Here is a 22,381-nt window from a genome sequence, read left to right as displayed (position 1 = left end):
GACGCAACATTTGAGTTCAACAATTTTAAACCAAAATCTCTGCCCCCATTCTGTTTCCTTTGCACGTTTCAGTTTTTTTGTTTTTCCTTTCAGATGGCAACTGTTCAGTACTCTGCCATTCACAACCCCTCGAGACATTTTTTGTTACTTGTCCCATTACCCCTCCCTTTGGTCTTGCATCACCCCAACTCTTTCGTCATTTAATCTCTCATCTTCCACCCTATCACAGACCTTTTCTTTTGTACTTTTCCCACCCTCCCTTGTCATTTGCTTAAAACTCATTACATTCCTAACTTTTCCAACTAAAGATCATCACCTGAGACGTTAACTGTTTCTCTCTCCGCATATGCTGCCTGACCTGCTGAGCATTCGTTTTTATTTCAGATTTGCAGCATCTGCAGCATTTTGCATTTGTCGAGGTAATGGTGAACATTTGTTTTTGAGGCTGGAGGGATGTATACAGTGGTGTTCCTCAGGGATCGGTATTTGCATCACTGCTGTCATTGATATATATTAATGACCTGGATTTGGGTATACGAGGCAAAATTGCAAAGTTTGCAGATGTTGCAAAATTCGGAAATGTCATAAACAATGAAGAGTATAGTAAAGGCCTTTAGAAGGACACAGACTGGTGAAATGGGAAGACACATGGCAGATTCAATTTAATGCAAAGAAAAGTGGTGAAATACATTTTGGTTGGAAGAATGTGAAGAAATATAAAATGAACGGTACGTTGTTAACAGGGATGCAGGAACAGCTGTGGGTGTATGTACACAAATCTTTAAAGGTCTTTAAACAAGGTTCAGAAGGTTGTTCCAGCATATGGGATCCTTGGCTTTATTAATAGAGGAAGTTTTGCTAAACGTTTAGAAAATGCTGGTTAGGCCTCTGCTGGAGTACTGGTTTGGTTCTGTACTTTAGAAAATTTGAGGCCTTAGAGAGGGTGAAAAAGAGATTTACTAGAATGATACCACAGATGAGGGACTTACGTTATATGCAGACACTGGAGAATCTGTGGTTATTCTCCTTAGAGCAGGTATGCTTAAGAGAAGATTTGTTAGAGGTATTGATTGAGTAAATAGGAGAAAGTGTTTCCAGTAGAAGGGTTAGTAACCAGAGGACACGGATGTAAAGTGATTGGCAGAAGAACCAGAGGCAACACGAGGGGAAAAATGTTTACGCAGCGAGTTGCTGTGATCTGAAATGCACTGCCTGAAAGGATAGTGATAGTAACATTCAAACAGGAATTGGATATAGACTTGAAGAGAAAGATACTAGAGGGCTGTGGGGAAAGAGCAGAGGGAGTGGGACTAATTGAATAGTTCGACCAAAGAGCCAGCACAGACACATTGGGCCAAATGGCATCCTTCTGTACTGGATCATTCGAAAATAAGCTACCAGAATGTCAAGCCCTCAGTTCTGTGATAAATGTACATCTTCACATGACAAGGAAAAATTGACAGGCTCCAGAAATCTAGTTTCAACTTATTACAAATGATTGCATCAGCTTACTTCAACAGGATTACTGATATTATTTAAATCTGCTGACATTTAAGCTGCTGTTGTCATGTGATTTTAATTTACTTTCCACAGAACACAAGCTTCAAATTACATACAAGAGTCAGATGCATTTACAGGTCATAACACATCAAACTCAGTTTTAAATGAATATAGGAGTTGGCTGTTGCTGTGACTAACCAAGCATCCGTAAACATAACTAACAACAACTTGTATTTATATAGATCCTCTAATGTAGGAAAACGTTCCACGGCATTTCCCAGCAGCGTTATCAAATAAAATGTGACCACCAAGCAACAGAAGGAGCTATTAGGGCAGATGACAAAACAGGTGTGTTTTAAGGCACATCTTAGAGGAGGAAATAGAGGGAGAGAGGCGGAGACATTTAGGGAGAGATTTTAAGGCTCAGGCATTTGGCGTCTGAAGGCATAGCCAACAGTGGAGCGATTAAACTCAGGGATGCCCAAGAGGCGAGAATTAGAGAAGTGCAGATATCTGAAAGTTGCAGGACTGAAGGAGATTACAGTAGGGAGCAGCGAGGCCATGAAGGCCTTTGAAAACAAGGTTGAGAGTTTTAAAATAGGGGCGTTGCTTAACCGGGAAGCAATATAGGTCAGCGAGCACAGGGGTGACGGGTGAATGGGGCTTGGTATGAATTAGGACCTGGCAGCAGAATTTTGGACCACCTCAAGTTTACAGAGGCTAGAATGTGAGCAGGTATCCAGATTTGTGCTAGAATAGTCAATTCTAGAGGTAACAAAGCAGGTTCGACAGGCCAAATGGCCTACTCCTGCTCCTATTTCCTCTGATCATAGGAAATAGGAGCAGGAGTAGGCCAATCGGCCCATCAAGCCTGCTCCGCAATTCAAACAGATCATGACTGATCATCTACCTCAACGCCACTTTCCCACACTATCCCCATATCCCTGGATGTCGTTAGTATTCAGAAATCTATTGATTTCGGTCTTGAACATGCTCAATGATTGAACTTCTACAGCCCTCTGGGGTAGAGAATTCCAAAGATTCACCACCCTCTGAGTAAAGAAATTCCTCCTCATCTCAGTCTTAATTAGCCTGCCCTTATTCTGAGACTGTGTTCCCTGTTTTAGACTCACCAGCCAGGGGAAACATCCTATCTACATCCATCGTGTCATGCACTGTAAGAATTTTTTAAGTTTCAATGAGATCACCTCTCATTCTTCAAAACGTTAGAGAATACAGGCCCAGTTTCCTCAATTTCACCTCATAAGGCAATCCTGTGATCCCAGGGATTATTCTGGTGAACCTCCGTTGTACTCCCTCTATGGCAAGTATATCTTTCTTTAGATGAGCAGACCAAAACTGTACACAATACGTCAGATGCAGTCTCACCTAGGCTTTATATAATTGAAGCAATACATCTTTACCCCTGTACTCATATCCCCTTGCAATGAAGGCCAACATACTATTTGCCTTCTTAATTGCTTGCTGTACCTACATACTAGCTTTTAGTGACTCATGAACAAGGAAAACCAGAGCTCTTTGGACATCAACACTTCCCAATCTCTCACCATTTAAGAAATACTCGACTTTCTTTTTTTTCTACCAAAGTGCATCACTTCACACTTATTCACATCTGCCACGTTCTTGCCCATTCACTTAGCCTGTCCAAATCCCCTTGAAGCCTCCTTGCATCCTCCTCACAACTTATATTTCCTCTCAGTTTTGTCTCATTCACAAATTTGGGAATATTACAATTGGTCCCCATATCCAAATCATTTACATTGATTGTTAACAGTTGAGACCCAAGCATTGATCCTTGCGGTACCCCACTAGTCACAGCCTGCCATCCTGAGAATGACCCATTTATTCCTACTCTCTTGGTTTCTGTCTGTTAACCAACTCTCAATCCATTGCAGTATATTACCCTCAATTCCACATGCTCTAATTTTGTTTACTAACCTCCTGTGTGGGTCCTTATCAAAAGCCCGAAAAACCAAATACACTGGTTCTCCTTTATCTATGCTACAAGTAACATCTTCAAAAAAATTCCAACAGGTTTGTCAAACATGGATGAGGCCTTCAGCATCAGATGAGTGGGGACGGACATAGTCAGGCGATGTTACAAAGGTGTAAATAGGCAGCCTTAGTAATGGTGTAGATATGGTTGGCAGCTCATCTTGGGGTCCAATACGATATCAAGGTTACGAACAATCGGAGTCAGCCTCAGACAGTTGCCAGGAAGGGAGCTGGAGTCGGTGGCTAGGGAACAGAGTTTGTGAGAGGACTGAAGACAATGAGGAGTGAAGGCTTCGGTCTCCCCATTATTTAACTGGAAACCAGTAACTAACTTGCCAAGTAAAGGTAACTATTAGCTAAGCACTGGTAACTGTATCAGTAAAGAATTGTATGGCATTGCAGTATTAAATATAAGCTGGCAGTGTTCATCTGCTGTCATTAGTGTCTGGCACTAAGTTAAGGTGGTTTAGCCCCATCATACAATGACCAGCCTTTGAACAGCTGGTCGCTTACCTTGCTCATGAGCCTGACTAAGTCACAGCTAAGCATCAATGTACAAAAAATAACTTTTTCACTGCGTTTTTATTTCATGCCATAAAAACAAATACATTTCTACTTTGAATGTTTACTTTCTACTGAGTCCCATAATGCATCTCTCTCTCTCTCTCACACATACAATTTGGCAACACTAGCAACTGGAATTTACCGGGACACAAAGCCCAAGTGAAATTTCCAACTCTGGGACAAATGTAGAACTCAAGCCTCAAGTAACCCTCCCTAGTGGGCAAACTTACTAAGAGAGCAGCCAGGCCATGACAGCGATTTGTGTACACTTTCAATTTAGTATACTGTATTCGCTGCTCACAATGTGGTCTGCTCTACGTTGGGGATACCAAACAGATTGGGTGGCCGCTTTGTGGAACTCCTCTATTCAGTCTGCAAGCTTCCAGTGTCCTGTCACTTTAATTCTCCACCTTGCTCTCACACTGACCTCTCTGTCCTCAGCCTCCTGCAGTGTTCTAATGAAACTCAACGCAAGCTCGAGGGACAGCACCTCAACTTTCAATTAGGCACTTTACAGCCTTCCCAACTCAACTGGGAGTTCAACAATTTCAGGCTATAATCTCTGCCTCCATCTTGTTTCCTTTATCTTTGCAGGTTTTGGTTTTACTCGTTTTTCTCTGGTTTTGCTTTCAGATGGCAGATGTTCATTATTCTGTCATTCAAACCTCCTCTAGACACAATCTTTTGTTTCTTTACTTGCCCATTACCACTTCCTTTGGCCCTGCATCACCAACTCTTTTTGTCATTTAATCTCTCCTGTTTTCCACCCTTGCAGACCTCCCTTTTGTTCTTTTTCCACACTGCCCACTTTCACTTGCTTAAAACCTATTACATTTCTAACTTTTCCCAGCTCTGATGAAAGGTGAAAGACTTGAAAAGTTAACTCTGTTTCTCTCTCCAGAAACGCTGCCAGACCTCAGTATTTCCAGAACTTTGTTTTTATTTCAGATTTCCAGCATCTGCAGTATTTTACTTTTGTATAGTGTATAGCTGTTAATTGGTTCTTACTAGGAAACAGATAATGCAGAAGCAGTGTATCAAATATAGGCTTAATATGGAGTTTTCTTTTGATTAGAGAAACCTAAATTGAGAAATGGAAAAGTACTCGGTATATATATTTGATGGGGCAATAAACGAATATTTGTAGTCTATCCATTCTGATCATGCACAGTTTACAATGAAATGAGACCTACTAAACAGACTTAACGACCTACAAATGCTGGGGTGCTACAGAATGCTAAAATAAAGATCTACAGCTGATTCCCTTTGTGAGCTTCCAACCTTGGCTAGACTGTCAGCAGGTGGCAATCAGGCTCTTCCTTAGAGAAAAGGAAGTAAAGTACAATGTTGAGCCAGCCCAGGCCACTGTGAAGCACATCCCTGTGATGACATTTCCAACAGCAGCAACAGTTGGCTTTATACAGCACTTTTAACATAGTAAAAAGCCCCCAAGGTGTAATCAGACAAAAACTAACTGAGCTAAAGGAGAGAAGGTTGGAGAGGCAGAGAAGTTTAATAAAGGAATTCCAAAGTGTAGAGTCTAGACAGCTGAAGGCACGGTCACCAATTGTGGGAGGGAGGGAGTGGGGGGATAGACATGAGAACAGAATTTGAAGAATGCAGAATTCTTGGGCTGAGAAGGTTACAGAAATAGGGAGGGGGTGAGGCCAGGGAAGAATTTGAATATGATGGTACATCTGCCAACGGAGGGCGCAGGGAATGGTTGCATAAAAGGTTGCAAAAAAGCTCAGATTTGGAGGAGCACAGATGTATTCATAAAGGAGATACAGAGGCCAATGCCTTTTTACCTTTGTGCTCCCCAGCTTTCATTTTCCACCTATTAAATTGTATGGGCAGAAAACTGAGCCGACGAGCACAGAAGTATGAAACCTTAGCTACTGTCCTGATTTTAAGCTACTGAGTTCAATTCCATGAGTTAATTGCACTCTGCAGGACATTGGGCATGAGCTGATGACTAATAAACAAAGCAGACTACATAGAAGATGCAACGCCTTGCTTGCAATCTGACGTACCCAGCGATGGCATATAACCTCCCACGAAGCACTGCTGCTCCCACGTAGCATCGAGGCGTTGTCATGTTAGTTATTGTTACCCAAGAGTCTGTGCGAATGTTATAAGCTTCTACCGAGGCAAGGTGGGCGGTCCCATCAAAGCCACCAACCACATAAATATGATCATTCAGCAGAGCTACTCCAGCTCCTAAGAGTGAAGAGAAGATATAAAATACATTCAAATACATCCCACTTTGGTTCGGTTCAACAAAGGTTCAGAGTAACTCCACTTAACAGTAAAAAAAAATTCAGCTCAAAATGCAAGACAAAAGCAAAATACTGCAGATACTGGAAATTGAAATAAAAGCAGAAAATGCTGGAAATACTCAGCAGGTCTGGCAGCATCCATGGAGCAAGAACAGAGTTGACATTTCAGGTCGATGACCCTTCACCAGAACTGGGAAAAGTTAGAAATGTAATGGATCACTTTGTAACACCCTGGTCCACACCTCAATCATCCCAACACCCCATCTCCTTCCTATGGCACCTTTCCATGCAAGCACAGGAGATATAACACCTGCCCTTTTACCTCCTCTCTCCACACCGTCCAAAGCTCCAAACACTCCTTCCAGGTGAAACAGCGATTTACATGTACTTCTCTCAATTTAACATAGTGCAGTCGCTGCTCACATTAGTGGTCTGCTGTACATTGGGGAGAACAAATGCAGATTGAGTCACCGCTTTGCAGAACACTTCCGTTCAGTCTGCAAGCATGACCCCGAGCTTCCAATTGCCCACCATTTTAATTCTCCGCCTTGTTCTCACATTCACACTTCTGTCCTCGGCCTACCCCAGTGTTCCAATGAAGCACAACGCAAGCTAGAGGAACAGCACCTCATCTTCCGATTAGGCACTTTATAGTCTTCGGGACTCAACATGGAGTTCAATAAATTCAGATCAGAATCTCTGCCTCCCATTTTGTTTTCTTTTTTTTTTGCATGTTTCAGTCTTAATCTTATTTTCTCTTGTTTTGCTTTTGGGCAGCAGCTGTTCATTATTCTGCCATTCACACCTCCAATGGACACAACTTTTGTCTCTGTACTTGTCCCATTATTACTCCGTTTACCTCTGCCCCACTAACTCTGTCATTTAATGTCTCCCATCTTCTGCCCTATCACAGACCTTCCCTCATTCTTTTTCTACTCTCCCCCATTTGACCTACTTAAAGCCTATTACATTTCTGACTTTTCCTTCTTTGAAAGGTCATCCATCTGAAACGTTAACTCTGTTCCTCTCTCCACAGATGCTGTCAGACCTGATGAGTATTTCCAGCATTTTCTGTTTTTATTCAGAAAATACCACCAGCTCAGAATCAAGATTCAGTTAGATTTTGCATAGTTATGGAAGAGGACAAAGAGTAAAAGCTTTAAATTGGGATACAGCTAATTTTACCAAGCAGAGATGTGATTTGGCAAATGTGGACGGGACAGCTACTGAAGTGTTATGAATGCTGAACTTTGTGGAATGATTATGTTTTCAAAAACTGTGATTTTTAATGTAGTATAAGGAGGATTCGGAGGAGACATGCGACTTCACATCAACTCTAGAACCTAGACAGTCAGCCTAACCTCAGTGATGGGCAAATTATTGGAAAAAACCCTGAGAGACAGTACAAACTGTCATTTAGAAAGGCATGAATTAATCAAGGTCAGTCAGTATGGATTTAAAAGAAGGTCGTGTCTGATGAACGATTGAACTTTTTAAGGATTTAACAAGGAGGGTTGGTGAGGGTAGTGCACTTGATGCAGTATACGTAGACATTTACAAGACTTTTGACATGGGCCCTCATGGCAGATTGGTCAGAAAAGTAAAAGCCCATGGGATCCAAGGGCAAGTTGAATCCAAAATTGGCTCAGTGGCAGGAACCAAAGGCCGACAGATGTATGTGTGACTGGAAAGCTGTTACTCGTGGGGTCACAGGGCTCAGCACTACGTCCTTTGTTATTCATGATATATACCAATGATTTAGACTTAAAAGTCAAGGGCATGATTAAGAAGTTTGCAGATGATACAAAAATTAGCCATGTGGTTGATAGTGAGGAAGAAAGGTGTAGTTAAAGATAGATATCAATGGGCTGGTCAGGTTGGCAGAGAAGTGACAAATGGAATTCAAACCAGAGAAGTGTAAGGTAATGCATTTGGAGATGGCAAACAAGGCAAGGGTACACACCATAATGGTAGGATACAGAGACGTGTAATGGAACAGAGGGACCTTGGAGCGCACGACCACAGATCCCTGAAGGTAGGAGAGTTTGATAAGCTGGTTAAGAAGGCATACATGATATGTTCCTTTATTAATCGAGGCATAGAATATCAGAGCAAGTATGTTATGGTAGAACTGTATTAAACACTAGTTAAGGCACAGCTAGAGTATTGTGTACAGTTCTGGTCACCATATTACAGGAAGGATGTGATCCCATTAGAGATGGTACAGAGAATATTTACAAGGATGTTGATAAGAATGGAAAATTTTAGCTATAAGCAAAGACTGGGGTTGTATTATTGGGAGCAGAGGAGGCTGATGGTAGACTTAGAACATAGAACAGTACAGCACAGTACAGGCCCTTGAGCCCATGATTTTGTGCCGAACCTTTAACCTACTCTAAGATCAAACTAACTACCTACCCTTCATTCTACTATCATCCATGTACCTATCCAAGAGTCGCTTAAATGCCCCTAATGTATCTGCTTCTACTACCACCGTTGGCAGCGCATTCCACGCACTCACCACTCTGTGTAAAGAACCTACCTCTGACATCTCCCCGAAACCTTCCTCCAATCACCTTAAAATTATGCCCCCTGGTGATAGCCTTTTCCACCCTGGGGAAAAAGTCTCTGGCTATCCACTCTATCTATGCCTCTCATCATCTTGTACCCCTCTATCACGTCACCTCTCATCCTTCTTCGCTCCAATGAGAAAAGCACTAGCTCCCTCAATCTTTCTTCACAGGACATGCCCTCCAGTCCAGGCAGCATCCTGGTAAATCTCCTCTGCACCCTCTCTAAAGCTTCCACATCCTTCCTATAATGAGGCGACCAGAACTGAACACAATATTCCAAGTGTGGTCGAACCAGGGCCTTATAGAGCTGCAGCATAACCTCGTGGCTCTTAAACTCAATCCCCCTGTTAATGAAAGCCAACACACCATACGCCTTCTTAACAACCCTATCAACTTGGGTGGCAACTTTGAGCGATCTATGGACATGGACCCCAAGATCCCTCTGTTCCTCCACACTACCAAGAATCCTGTCTTTAAGCCTGTATTCCGCATTCAAATTCGACCTTCCAAAATGAATCACTTCACACTTTTCCAGGTTGAACTCCATCTGCCACTTCTCAGCCCAGCTCTGCATCCTGTCAATGCCCCGTTGCAACCTACAACAGCCTTCCACACTATCCACAACTCCAGCAACCTTCGTGTCATCGGCAAACTTGCTAACCCAGCCTTCCACTTCCTTATCCAAGTCATTTATAAAAATAACAAAGAGCAGAGGTCCCAGAACAGATCCTTGTGGTCACCGAGCTCCATGCTGAATACTTTCCATCTACTACCACCCTCTGACTTCTATGGGCCAGCCGATTTTGTATCCAGACAGCCAACTTTCCCTGAATCCCATGCCTCCTTACTTTCTGAATGAGCCTACCATGGGGAACCTTATCAAACGCCTTGCTAAATCTATATACACCACATCCACTGCTCTTCCTTCAATGTGTTTTGTCACATCTTCAAAGAATTCAATAAGGCTTGTGAGGCATGACCTGCCCCTTACAAAGCCATGCTGACTGTCTCTAATCAAACCATGCTTTTCCAAATAATCATAAATCCTGTCTCTCAGAATCCTCTCCAATAATTTGCCCACTACTGACGTAAGACTGACTGGTCTATAATTCCCAGGGTTATCCCTATTCCCTTTCTTGAACAAGGGAACAACTTACTAGAGGTGTATAAAATTATGAGGTCCTAGATAGAGTGGATAGGAAGGACCGATTCCCTTGGCAAAGAGATGAATAACTGGAGAGTATAGGTTTAAAGTAATTGGTGGAAGGTTAGAAGAGTTGAGAATTTTTTTCACCCAGAGGATGGTGGGGGTCTGGAGCTCACTGCCCGAAAGCCTGGTAGAGGCAGAAACCCTCATCGTATTTAAAAAAAACTTGAGGTGCTGTAACGTACAGGCTACAGACCAAGAACTGAAAAGTGGGATTGAGCTGGATAACTCAGTTTTGGCTAGCACAGACTGATGGACTGAAAGTCCTCCTGTGTAGTAAATTTTTCATGTTTCAGAAGACCATTCTACAGACCATCTACAACCCACTCTACCCAACCCATTTTATTTCCTGAACAAAAGTTCTGCAAAGTTTCTCACTGCTCCTCCCAAAGGCCAATGAAGAATACATGTTTATTTATACAGTTCATCCTTGATTGGCTGCCATCCTAGATATAACACTTGTGTTACCCCTGCAGTAAGGAATAATGACTCATTTAATCCTCTCCGGCTGGATTGATCTTAATTACTCATTTCTAACCAAATATTCATTCACTGTAATGTCTGATAATGTTAAATGTTTTAGCTGGGTGTCTGTATCTCGTATCCATTACTGTGCGGAGAAGGGGTAATGTCACTTCAAGTCTTGCGTCACCAAGGCAGCTGAAGACACATATGCTGATGGTGAACAGAGTAACTTGTTTGGATAAAGCTACCAAATGTCCCTGACATTTGTTCCCCTACGTTTAGCCTGGTTACATAACTGGCAACTTATGTAAATGGCCAGTAAATACACCCACTATTTCAACTTCCAACTGTACTAACAAGAGATAAAACAGGTTTGGAAACTTTTATTTGGCAAGACTAGTGTGGCTACAACAGATTAACAAACACTATTCTTTCTCTGAGAACCGGGTCAAATCTTACCCGTTACACAGGGCCTTCAGGAGATAATCTTGGGCATTCTCAACACAACAAGGGTGAAAATGAGATTAACCTAGCGACCTCACAGAGACACCATAAGAATAGAGCGGAAAGAAAATATGGTCACCCACTTTTGGATCGTGTTTAATTAGACAGAGCTCCCTCCTTTGATACCATTGTTATGACAAGGTGAGAAAGAGGTCCAGGGTTCCCTTTCAACCTTCATCTGTCTTACTGTAACAGGGTTTAATTTTAAACACAGTGTTTTTAGCTCCCCCTTGCTGAATCCTTGTTCACCGCTTTCCAATTATAAAGCAAAGAAACCAGCACAAACAGACTTTCTTAGGCTTAAAGAAAAGTTGAAATTTATTAAACTTAAACTCTAATTCAATTAATGCCTATGGATACATGACGCACCCATGCTAACATGCATACGCGATACACACATGCAAATAGAGACAGAAAAGAGAAGAAAAATAAAATGGAAAAGTTTGAAGCAATATCCGAAGAGCTTTTGTTATGGGTCTTCGAGCTCACTGTAGAGTCTTTGATTGTGTAGATCTTGCTTTTCGTTGGGGCCCAGTATTCTTCTTAAAGCCCATTCATTGTAGGAGACTTTTCTCTCTTGGGGTTCATGTGTCTTCAGTGGATTCAGAGGCTTGAGAGAGAGAAATGGGAGCAGACAGGAGAGATCTTCTCAGTCCACGAGCAAACAGACTTTTCCCAAACAGTTCGTACAAATTCAAAAAAACTCAGATTGCGTTAGTCATGTGACTAGCTGGTTTGGCTATGTCCGTTTGTGTTTTCGGCCATCTTAGCAGTCAACCTGGAATGCGAGCTTCCCCACCTTTAACGTCTGGTGATCAAAAGTCCATTGTGGGTTGAATGGGTCAGGGAATGGCTGCTTTGTCCTTCCAAACACTGTCTGTTAATATGCAAATGTCTTTCCAGCCAAGATCTGGCAATTTTTTAAAGCAAGTCTTTTCTTCACCAACAATAGTTTGAAATTTAATGTCCATGTAGGGAAATGAATATGCCTCATGCTTGGCAATTGGGGGCCTGCATGACACCATCCAGTGACCTCTGCTAGAAAGTGTGTGTGTAAATCAGAAGAGAACAGCAGCAATGCCTTCTGCAGTCTGACAGCCAGCTGCTTCTCACCATCAAGGCTCTCATATGAACAATACCAGAGAGTTTCTGCTGTCTGTGAAACAATACCTACAGCACAAGTCAAAGATTTTTGGGCCAGAAAGAGAGGAAAACCCTAGAAACTTTAGCTGAGGATTGTGGTAAACTGCCAATATTAATGTGCACTGGGTCAGGGACACCGTGCAAAACTTTTCAAAGGACGATATCTTTACTACTCAATCATTGATCGCTTACTGCACTCTGGAGGAGAGGCCAAATGGGTGCTAGCTGTGCTGAGACCTTCGGGAGGCAAAACAATTTTTAAACAGTTGCCCATAGTTACACCATATATTCAATCACAGTCCGCCTGCACGCTCTAACCTACCTGAGCGCTTGGTAGCCATTGGTGTGACGTGTGTCCAGTGTCCGGTGTGTGGATCATACCTCTCCACAGAACTCAGGATATTAATCCCATCATAGCCGCCTGGAACAAAATCAAGAGGACTGCAGCACTTAACGACAGGTTCAGAATGCAGACTACAACCTTAAATGAGTATATAATCATTTAGAATACAGACAGCTAAAGGGATAGATGAAAAAGATCTGGAAATCTAATAATTAAGGAGACAGAGCTAAATCATTTTAAAGAAGCACGTCAGTTCAACTATGAGCAAATAACTAATAGGGGGACAGCGATCAATGCAAATTGCAGTCAGGAAGTTAGGAGAGAAGAGGCAGATCCTGCCTGACTAATTTTCTTGACTGATGACGACACAACACCACAAGCTGACTATCGTAGGTCCTAAGGTGGGTTTAACCTAGATTTCCAAAATACTTTTGATAAAGTTCCACATGAAATGCTATTAATTAAACTGTAAGCTGTGGGGAGCAGAGTTAACCCTGGGAATGAATAAGAAAGTGACTGAAGCGTTAGAGGAGTTCCATTGGTGCATTGAGGGGGATGGGAAAAAGGAGGCATGAAGTGACTGGGATGCATCATGATTTGATGCTGAGAACACTACTGTTACTTAATTTACTTAAGGTGCCAGCCGTGGCTCAGTTGGTAGCACTCTTGCCTTTGATTCAGAAGGTTCTGGGTTCAAGTCTTACTTCAGAGGCTTCAGCACAAAATCTAAGCTGACACACCAGTGCATTACTGAGGGAGTGCCATCATAAAGGCGAGGCGTTAAAGTCTGCTTTCTCATATGGATATAAAAGATCACATGGCACTATTTCGAAGAAGAGCAGGGTAGTTCTGCCCAAAGTCCTGGCCAGTATTTATCCTTCAACCAACACCTAAAACAGAATATCTGGTCATTATCTCATTGCTGTTTGTGGGATCTTGCTGTGTGCAAATTGGATTTTACAGTTCCTACATTACAATAGCGACTACATTTCAAAAATACTTCATTGGCTCTAAAGCATCTTTGGATACTGAGGTTGTGAAAAAGGCTGTATAAATGAGTCCTTCTTTAATTGGGACGCAAACTCAAATGTTCTGATAAATTAAGAAGGGCAGTGGAATCGGAGAAGGCAGCTCAGACATTATAGAATGGGTTAGATAAGATATGTAAATAGAACAGTGGCAGATGAAATTTAGTGTAAATGTTGTACATAGGAAGGAAACATTGTGGTCAATGGGTGGAATAACTTTCCATTAGAGTGATGGAGGGGCAAAATCCTGGAATCGTTTAAGCAACATCTGGATGCTGCAATGGAAGGATCTCTCGGAATAGATGAATTAAGATGGTCTGAATGCCTTTTCTCACCCATAATGAACTTGTGATAATAAAACTGCAACTGTATTAGAAAATCACAAGCTGGGGTTCCTGCCCATGGCTCAGCAAGTTTATCCAATGAGTATATGAGCAGGCAGGTGCTAGGTTCAGCCCTCAGTCAGCGCTGAGTTAGTTGGTCTCAGTCTAGGCAGTAGCAGGAGCACCATAATTTAACCTCAATTTCCTGGGTCCAACTGAAGCAAATAGTGCAACCAGGGTTCCCACAACCCCTGTGCATCACAGTCGAGTGAGAACATCAGTGGTTGGAGCCCACTAACACTCAGTGTTAAGGTTCACATATGCCTGATGGTCTCAGTGAACTATTTTAGTTAACTACCTTTAACAAATAACGCACGCTGAAAAGAACAGGCCTGATTAATGAAAGGGAAGCACAGTTAAGGGCATTTACCTACCAAGACAGTAGATGACTCCATTAGCCACAACAAGACCAGCCCCCTCTCGTGCCGTCTGCATGTCCCCCAGCATACTCCACTGATCAATATTCGGGTCATACCGCTCCATACTAGTATGTCGCCTGCTCCCATCAAATCCACCTGCCACATAGATCATATCTGAAAACAGAAACGCAACGGAGACAGGAGGGTTAGCAACTGAGGAAGGATACACTGATGGCCAATACTGAGTAAAGATTCTAAAACACATAAATCTTCCACAGTGCAACATAAGGGAAATCAAGGCCAGGAAGAGAAATAAGGGGACGGCGTGTGAGTGAGCTTGGGGTGGAGGGGGGGGGGTGACGTGGGGCAAGAGAGAGAGACACAGAGACAGTGGGGATTGGGGGGGGGGGCGGGAGAGGGAGCAAGTAAGATCAGAGGGAAGGGCACAAGAGAGATGGGGGGCTGGGTCTGAGACAGAATGTGCGGGGGGAGGCTACAAGGATGTTAGCTGGAAAGGAGAATTTTAACTATAAAGACAGACTGGATAGGCTGTGGTTGTTTTCTTTGGAAGACAGAAGAAAGAGGAGAGATTTAATTGAGATGTACCATATTTTGAGGGGAATAATAACATAAGAAAAAGGAGGAGACGACCATACGGTCCCTTGAGCCCGCTCCGCCATTCAATACAATCACGGCTGCTCTTCTGCCTCAGCTCCATTTTCTCACTCGCTCCCCAACATCCCTTGATTCCCTCAGTGACCAAAAATCTGCATCTCAGCCTTAAATATATTCAATGCATCCATAACCCACAGGGTTGAGAATTTCAAAGATTCACAACCCTTTGAGCTAAGAAATTTCTCATCTCATCCTAAACGATCGACCCCTTATCCTGAGACCATGCCCATGTTCTGCATTCCCCAGCCAGGGGAAACACCCTCTCAATGTCTACCTTGTCAAGCCCCTTCAGAATCTTCTATGTTTCAATGACAGCAGTGAAGTTAAAAAGATTGGGTCTGGGAGGGAGCAGAACCAGAGAAGGGGAGTTTAAGAGAGCGGGTCTGTGAAGGAGCAGAACCAGAGCAGCGGAAAGTGAGCTGACTGACAGCATTCTAAAGAAAATCAAGTGTGACATCAGTGGAAAGCTGGCAAGTGATTAGTAGGTGAGTACTGTTTTTCTCTTTTTTTTTTTAAAAAGCTTTTTTTTTTTTACTTTTCTCCCCTCTCTCAAAACTCGGGTATTCATAAGCAGTAGCAAAGTTTATTCGTAGTAGCAAATAGATAGAGGAATGGTAGGGCTGCTATGACCTCTGGAGTGCACAACCTGGGTTATGTGAGTAAATGCAGGAAGGATGTTCCCGATGGTGGGGGAGTCCAGAACCATAGAGATGAGAAGAAATTTCTTCACCCAGAGAGTGGTGAGCCTGTGGAATTCGCTACCACAGAAAGCAGTTGAGGCCAAAACATTGTATGTTTTCAAGAAGGAGTCTTGGGGCGAAAGGGATCAAAGGATATGGGGGGAAAACGGGAACAGGTTACTGAGTTGGATGATCAGCCATGATCATAATGAATGATGGAGCAGGCTCGAAGGGCCGAATGGCCTACTCCTGCTCCTATTTTCTATGTTTCTATGTACAGGAAGTGTCATCAATTGCAGCAGCTTAAGCTCCAGGTTTCGGAACTTGAGCAACAGCTGGCATCACTGCAGTGCATCCGTGAGGTTGAGAGCATGTTTACAGATATAATCACCCCGCAACTTAAGTTTATGCAGGGAGAGCGAATGGGTGACTGCCAGGCAACCAAGAAACAACAGGCAGGTAGTGCAGGAGTCCCAAGTGTGTCTCACTTGAGGAAATTGATGGTTCATCTGCGGAGTGCGGCCAGACAGGACTATGGCACCACTGCTGGCTCGGCTGCAAAGGTGGGCACAAAGATGACTGAAAGAACAATAGCGATAGGAATTTCAACAGTTAGGGGAATAGACAGGCGTTTCTGTGGCCGCAGACATGAATCCAGGATGGTGTGTTGACTCCTTGCAGCACCCTGAGGGGGATTGGGGGGGGTGAGGGGGGAGAAGGGTGAACAGCCAGCAGTCGTGGTCCACATTGGCACCAATAGCATAGGCAGGAAGAGGGATGTGGTCCTGCAGGCAGAGCTTAGGGAGCTAGGTAAGAAATTAGCAAGCAGGACCTCAAAAGTAGCACTCTCCAGATTGCTCCCGGTACCACGCACAAGTGAGTATAGAAATAGGAGGATTGAACATATGAATGCGTGGCTGGAAAGATGGTGCAGGAGGGAGGACTTAAAATTCCTAGGACACTGGGACCAGCTCTTGAGAAGATGGGACATGTACAAGCCAGACGGGTTGCACATGAACGAAGCTGGGACAAATTTCCTTGCAGGGCAATTTGTTAGTGCTATGGGAGTGTGTGAACCAGGAGATAATACAAGGGAGGAGCACCAAGGTGCACAAAGAATTGGGAGAGAGAGATTGCACAACTGTAGGAAATACTAAGTTATAAGATGGGGTCAGAGTAAGAAGGAAAGTAATAAAGTCTAAATTGGAGTTACTATGTATCGACGTGAATGTGCAGAGTCTGGTAAATAAGGTTGGTGAGCTGCAAGGCGCAGACAGCCATGTGGAAGTATGATGTTGTGGCAATAACAGAGACATGGCTCAAAGAAGGGCGGGTTTGGGTACAAAACATTCCTGGATACAAGGTATTCAGGAAAGATAGGAAAGGAAGGAAAGGGGTCAGGGTGGCAGTTTTGATTGAGAACATTGCAGTGCTGGACAGAGAGGATGCCCCAGAGGGGTCAAGCACAGAACCTATTTGGTTGGAGCGGAGGAACAAAAAAGGTGCAATTACAATCTTCAGTGTGGTACATAGGCCACCAACTAACAGGAAAGATGTAGAGGAACAGATTTCCAAGGAAATTACAGAGAGGTGCAAGAATTGTAGAGTGGTTATAATGGGGGACTTTAATCATCCGAATATAGACTGGGATAGTACTAATGTAAAGGGCAAGAGTTCTTCAACTGTGTTCAGGAGAATTTTCTACAGCAGTATGTTTCTAGTCCAATCAGAAAGGAGGCACTGCTAGACCTGGTTCTTGGGAATGAGGTGAGCCAAGTGGATCAAGTGTCAGCAGGGGAACATTTAGGGGACAGTGATCATTGTATCATAAGGTTTAGGTTGGCTATGGAAAAGGACTAGGAACAATCCAGAGTAAGAATAACGAACTGGGAGAACGCCAACTTCAGTGGGGTAAGAATGGATCTGACCCAGATAAACTGGAATCAAAGGTTGGCAGGAAAAACGGCAACTGAACAATGGGCTGCTATTGGGGAGGAGATAGTTTGGGCACTGTCAAGGTATATTCCCACGAAGGAGAAAAGGTAGGACAAACAAATCCAGAGCTCCCTAGATGACAAAATAGAGATTAAGATGAAGAAAAAGTGTGCTTATGAGAGATGTCAGGTGGATAACACAACCGAGAACCAAGCCGAATATAGAAGGTTCAGAGGGGAAGCGAAAAAGCAAATAAGAGAAGCAAAGAGAGAGTGTGAAAAGAGACTGGCAGCTAATGTAAAAGGGAATCCAAAACTCTTCTATGGGCATATTGATAGTAAAAATCTGGTGCCAGGAGGAGTGGAGAAATGTTTTAAAAAAAGGGTGTAAAGATAAGCCCAACAACTACAGGACAGTCAGCTTAACCTCGGTGGTGGGAGAAGCTTATAGAAATGTTGATTCTGGACAAAATTAATAGTCACTTGGGAAAATGCGGGTTCATTGGGGAAAGCCAGCAGAGATTTGTGAAGGGCAAAGCATGTTTAACTAACTTGCTGTACTTTTTTGATGAGTTAACAGAGAAGGTTGATCAGGGTAATGCTGTTGATGTGGCTTATATGGACTTCCAAATAGCATTTGATGAAGTGCCACACAACAGACTTGTCAGAAAAGTTATAGCTCATGGAATAAAAGGGACAGGAGCAACGTAGATAAAAAATTGGCTGAGGGACAAGAAACAGAGAGTAGTGGTTAATGGATGTTTTTCAGACTGGAGGAAGGTTTGTAGCATAGTTTCCCCAAGGATCAGCGTTACGACCCTTACTGTTCCTGATGTATATTAATGTCTAGACCTTGGTGTGCAGGACATAATTTCAAAATTTGCAGATACCAAACTTAGAAACATTGTGAACTGTGAGGAGGATCTTGTAGAACTTCAAAAGGACAGACAGGTTGGTGGAATGGGCGGACAAGTAGCAAATGAAATTTAATGCAGAGAAATGTGAAGTGATTCATCCTTATAGGAAGAACTCAGCGAGACAATATAAAGGGTACGATTCTAAAGGGGTGCAGGAGCAGATGGAGTGTATGTGCATAAATCGTTGAAGGTCGTACGACAGGTTGAGAGCAGATAATAGAGCATTCAGCATCCTAGGCTTCATTAATTGGGGCATAGTGTACAAAAGCAAGGAAGTTATGTTAAACTTGTATAGAACACTGCTTCGGCTTCAACTGGAACGGTGTGTTAAGTTCTGGGTGCCACACTTTAGGAAAGATGTGAAGGCATTAGAAAGAGTGCAGAAAAGATTCATGAGAATGGCTCCAGGGATGAGGAACTTCAGTTACATGGACAGACTGGAGAAGTTGGGACTGTTTTCTTTGAAGGTTGAGAGGAGATCGGATAGAGGTATTCAAAATCATGAGGGGTCTGGACAGGTAGGTAGGGAAAAACTGTTCCCATTGGTGCAGGGATCAAGAACAAGAGGGCACAGATTTAAGGTAACTGGTAAAAGCAATAGCGACACATGGAAAAACTTTTTCACACGGTGTGTTTAGGATCTGGAATGCACTGTTTGGAAGTAGGTTCAATCAAGACATTCAAGAGATAATTGGATTGTTATCTGAAAAGGAAGATTGTGCAGGGCTACAGGGAAAAATCAGGGGAACTGTACTCTGAAATAGCGCCTTTGGAGAGCCAATGCAGACATAATGGGCCGAATAGCCTCCTCCTGTGCTGTAACAATTCTGTGATTCATTCTTCTAACCCCAGAGATTATAGACCCAATTTACTCAGCCTTTCATCCCAGGGAGCAATCCAGCAAACTTTCACTGTACTGCCTCCAATGCAAACATATCCTTCCTTAAATATAGAGACCAAAATTGCACACAGTACTTTATGTGTGGGTTCACCAAAGCCCTGTACAATTGTCGAAAGACTTCCTTTTTCCTTTTCTCCCATCCCCTTGCAATAATGGCCAACATGCCATTTGCAATCCTAATTGCTTGCTGTATCTGCCTGCATGCTGTGTGTTCCTTATACCAGTACACCCAAATCCCTCTGATCAACATTTACAAGTTTCACATCTTTTAAAAAATATTCTATTCTTACTACCAAAGTGAATAATCTCACATTTCCCCATATTATACTCCATCTGCCACCTTGTTGACCACTCACCTAACCTGTCTATATCTCTTTGCAGCCTCTGTGTCCTCCTCACAGCTTACATTTCCACCAAGTTTTGTATCAGCAAACTTATAGACACCTTACTCTCGGTCTCGTCGTTTAAGTCATTAACATAGATTGTAAATAGTTGAGGCCCCAGCACTGATTCTTGTGGCACGCTACTAGTTACAGCCTGCCAATTTGAAACTGCCCATCCATCCCTACTCTTTGCTTCCTGTTCATTAACCAATCTTCTATCCATGCTAAAACATTACCCCCAACTCTAAGAGCCCATCCCTCTGACCCCACCCCTTCTGATCTGATCCCTTGCCGTGTATTCACTATATCCTCTGACCTTCCCCTCTCTGACGTTGAACGTTCTGTACTCAGCAAAGGACTCAGTTTTATCCCCTTCTGCCCCCACCTCAATGAATTTCATGCTCAGCATGGTGTTGAGCTCTTCTTCCGTCGCCTTCACCTCTGGGCTCACTTCTTTGACCAGGTGTCCTCCCCCCAACCAGCAGACCCATTCACCCACCTCCAGCATTCTCCCTCTACCTGGACCCCTCCCGCTGGTTTCTTACCCGCTCTTGATCTTTTCATTGAAAACTGTCGACGAGACATCAGCCATCTCAATTTCTCTGCCCCCCTCACTCACTCTAACCTGTCCCCCTCTGAACTTGCTGCACTCCGTTCTCTCAGGTCTAACCTCGACATTGTCATCAAACCTGCAGACAAGGGTGGTGCTGCTGTTGTCTGGCGTACCAACATCTACCTTGCAGAGGGTCAGTGCCAACTCTCAGACACTTTTTCTTACTTCTCCCTGGACCATGACCCCACCACCGAATATCAAGCTACTGTCCACAGGACTGCCACTGATCTCATCTCCTCTGGAGATATTCCCTCTTCAGCTTCCAACCTCATAGTCCCACAATCCCGGACAGCCTGCATCTACACGGGCCAAGCGCTGGAAAATGGGATTAGAATAGTTAGGTGCTTGATGGCCGGCACAGACACGATGGGCCAAAGAGCCTGTTTCTGTGCTGCATAACTCTATGACCTCCTCCCCAAAATCCACAAACAGGACTGTCCCTGCAGACCCATTGTTTCAGCCTGTTTCTGCCCCACTGAACTTATTTCTTCCTATCTTGACTATCTTTTCTCCCCTGGTGCAGTCTCTTCCCATCTACATCTGTGACTCTTCTGATGCCCTACGTCATTCTGACAATTTCCAGTTTCCTGGCCCTAACCGCCTCCTCTTCACTATGGACGTCCAATCTCTCTACACCTCCATCCCCCACCAGGATGGTTTGAAGGCTCTCCATTTCTTCCTTGAACAGAGGCCCAACCAGTCCCCATCCACCACCACCCTCCTCCACCTGGCTGAACTTATCACATTGAACAACTTCTCCTTCAACTCCACTCACTTCCTTCAAGTAAAAGGTGTTGCTATGGGTACCCGCATGGGCACTAGTTATGCCTGTCTTTTTGTGGGATATGTCGAACATTCCTTGTTCCAATCCTACTCAGGCCCCCTCCCCCAACTCTTTCCGGTACATTGATGACAGTATTGGTGCCGTTTCCTGCTCCTGCCCAGAACTGGAAAACTTTATCAACTTTGCTTCTAATTTCCACCTATCTCTCACCTTTATATGGTCCATCTCTGACAATTCCCTTCCCCGACTTCTCTGTCTCAGTCTCTGGGGATAGGCTGTCTACTAATATTCATTATAAGCCCACCAACTCCCACAGCTACCTCGACTACACTTAGAGTCATAGAGTTATACAGCACAGAAACAGGCCCTTCGGCCCATCATGTCTGTGCCAGCCATCAAGCGCCTAACTATTCTAATCCCATTTTCCAGCACTTGGCCCGTAGCCTTGTCTGCTATGGCATTTCAAGTGCTCATCTAAATATTTCTTAATGTTGCGGTACCCAGAACTGTACACAGTACTCCAGCTGTAGCCTAACTAGTGTTTTATACAGCTCCATCATAACCTCCCTGCTCTTATATTCTATGCCTTGGCTAATAAAGGCAAGTATCTCATATGCCTTCCTAACCACCTTATGTAGATAAGGTGCTGCTGCCTTCAGTGATCTATGGACAAGTACACCAAGGTCCCTCTGACCCTCTGTACCTCCTAGGGTCCTACCATCCATTGTGTATTCCCTTGCCTTGTTCTTTTGGGCCTCCTTATCTCGAGAGACAATGGATACGCGCCTGGAGGTGGTCAGTGGTTTGTGAAGCAGCGCCTGGAGTGGCTATAAAGGCCAATTCTAGAGTGACAGGCTCTTCCACAGGTGCTGCAGAGAAATTTGTTTGTCGGGGCTGTTGCACAGTTGGCTCTCCCCTTGCGCCTCTGTCTTTTTTCCTGCCAACTACTAAGTCTCTTCGACTCGCCACATTTTAGCCCCGTCTTTATGGCTGCCCACCAGCTCTGGCGAACGCTGGCAACTGACTCCCACGACTTGTGATCAATGTCACAGGATTTCATGTCGCGTTTGCAGACGTCTTTAAAGCGGAGACATGGATGGCCGGTGGGTCTGATACCAGTGGCGAGCTCG

General features: G+C 43.7%; 1 protein-coding gene across 6 annotated transcripts in view; it reads right to left on the bottom strand.

The window, feature by feature from the left end:
- The window catches only part of klhl12 (kelch-like family member 12), an 84,830-nt gene that overhangs the window by 4,034 nt on the left and 58,415 nt on the right, over positions 1 to 22,381 (bottom strand). For 5 of the 6 annotated variants that reach the window (XM_068056989.1, XM_068056987.1, XM_068056986.1 and 2 more), the window contains 3 exons: positions 14,380 to 14,538; positions 12,574 to 12,672; positions 6,114 to 6,300 (listed from right to left, as the gene is read on the bottom strand). In XM_068056989.1, coding sequence (XP_067913090.1) covers positions 6,114 to 6,300; positions 12,574 to 12,672; positions 14,380 to 14,538 — 445 coding nt within the window. The remainder of the gene's footprint in view (positions 1 to 6,113; positions 6,301 to 12,573; positions 12,673 to 14,379; positions 14,539 to 22,381) is intronic. The other variant, XM_068056991.1, reaches the window with a different exon arrangement.

Source organism: Heterodontus francisci, chromosome 25 (assembly GCF_036365525.1).
Source record: "Heterodontus francisci isolate sHetFra1 chromosome 25, sHetFra1.hap1, whole genome shotgun sequence".
Lineage (NCBI taxonomy): Eukaryota > Metazoa > Chordata > Chondrichthyes > Heterodontiformes > Heterodontidae > Heterodontus > Heterodontus francisci.
This window is presented reverse-complemented; position numbering and strand designations above follow the sequence as displayed.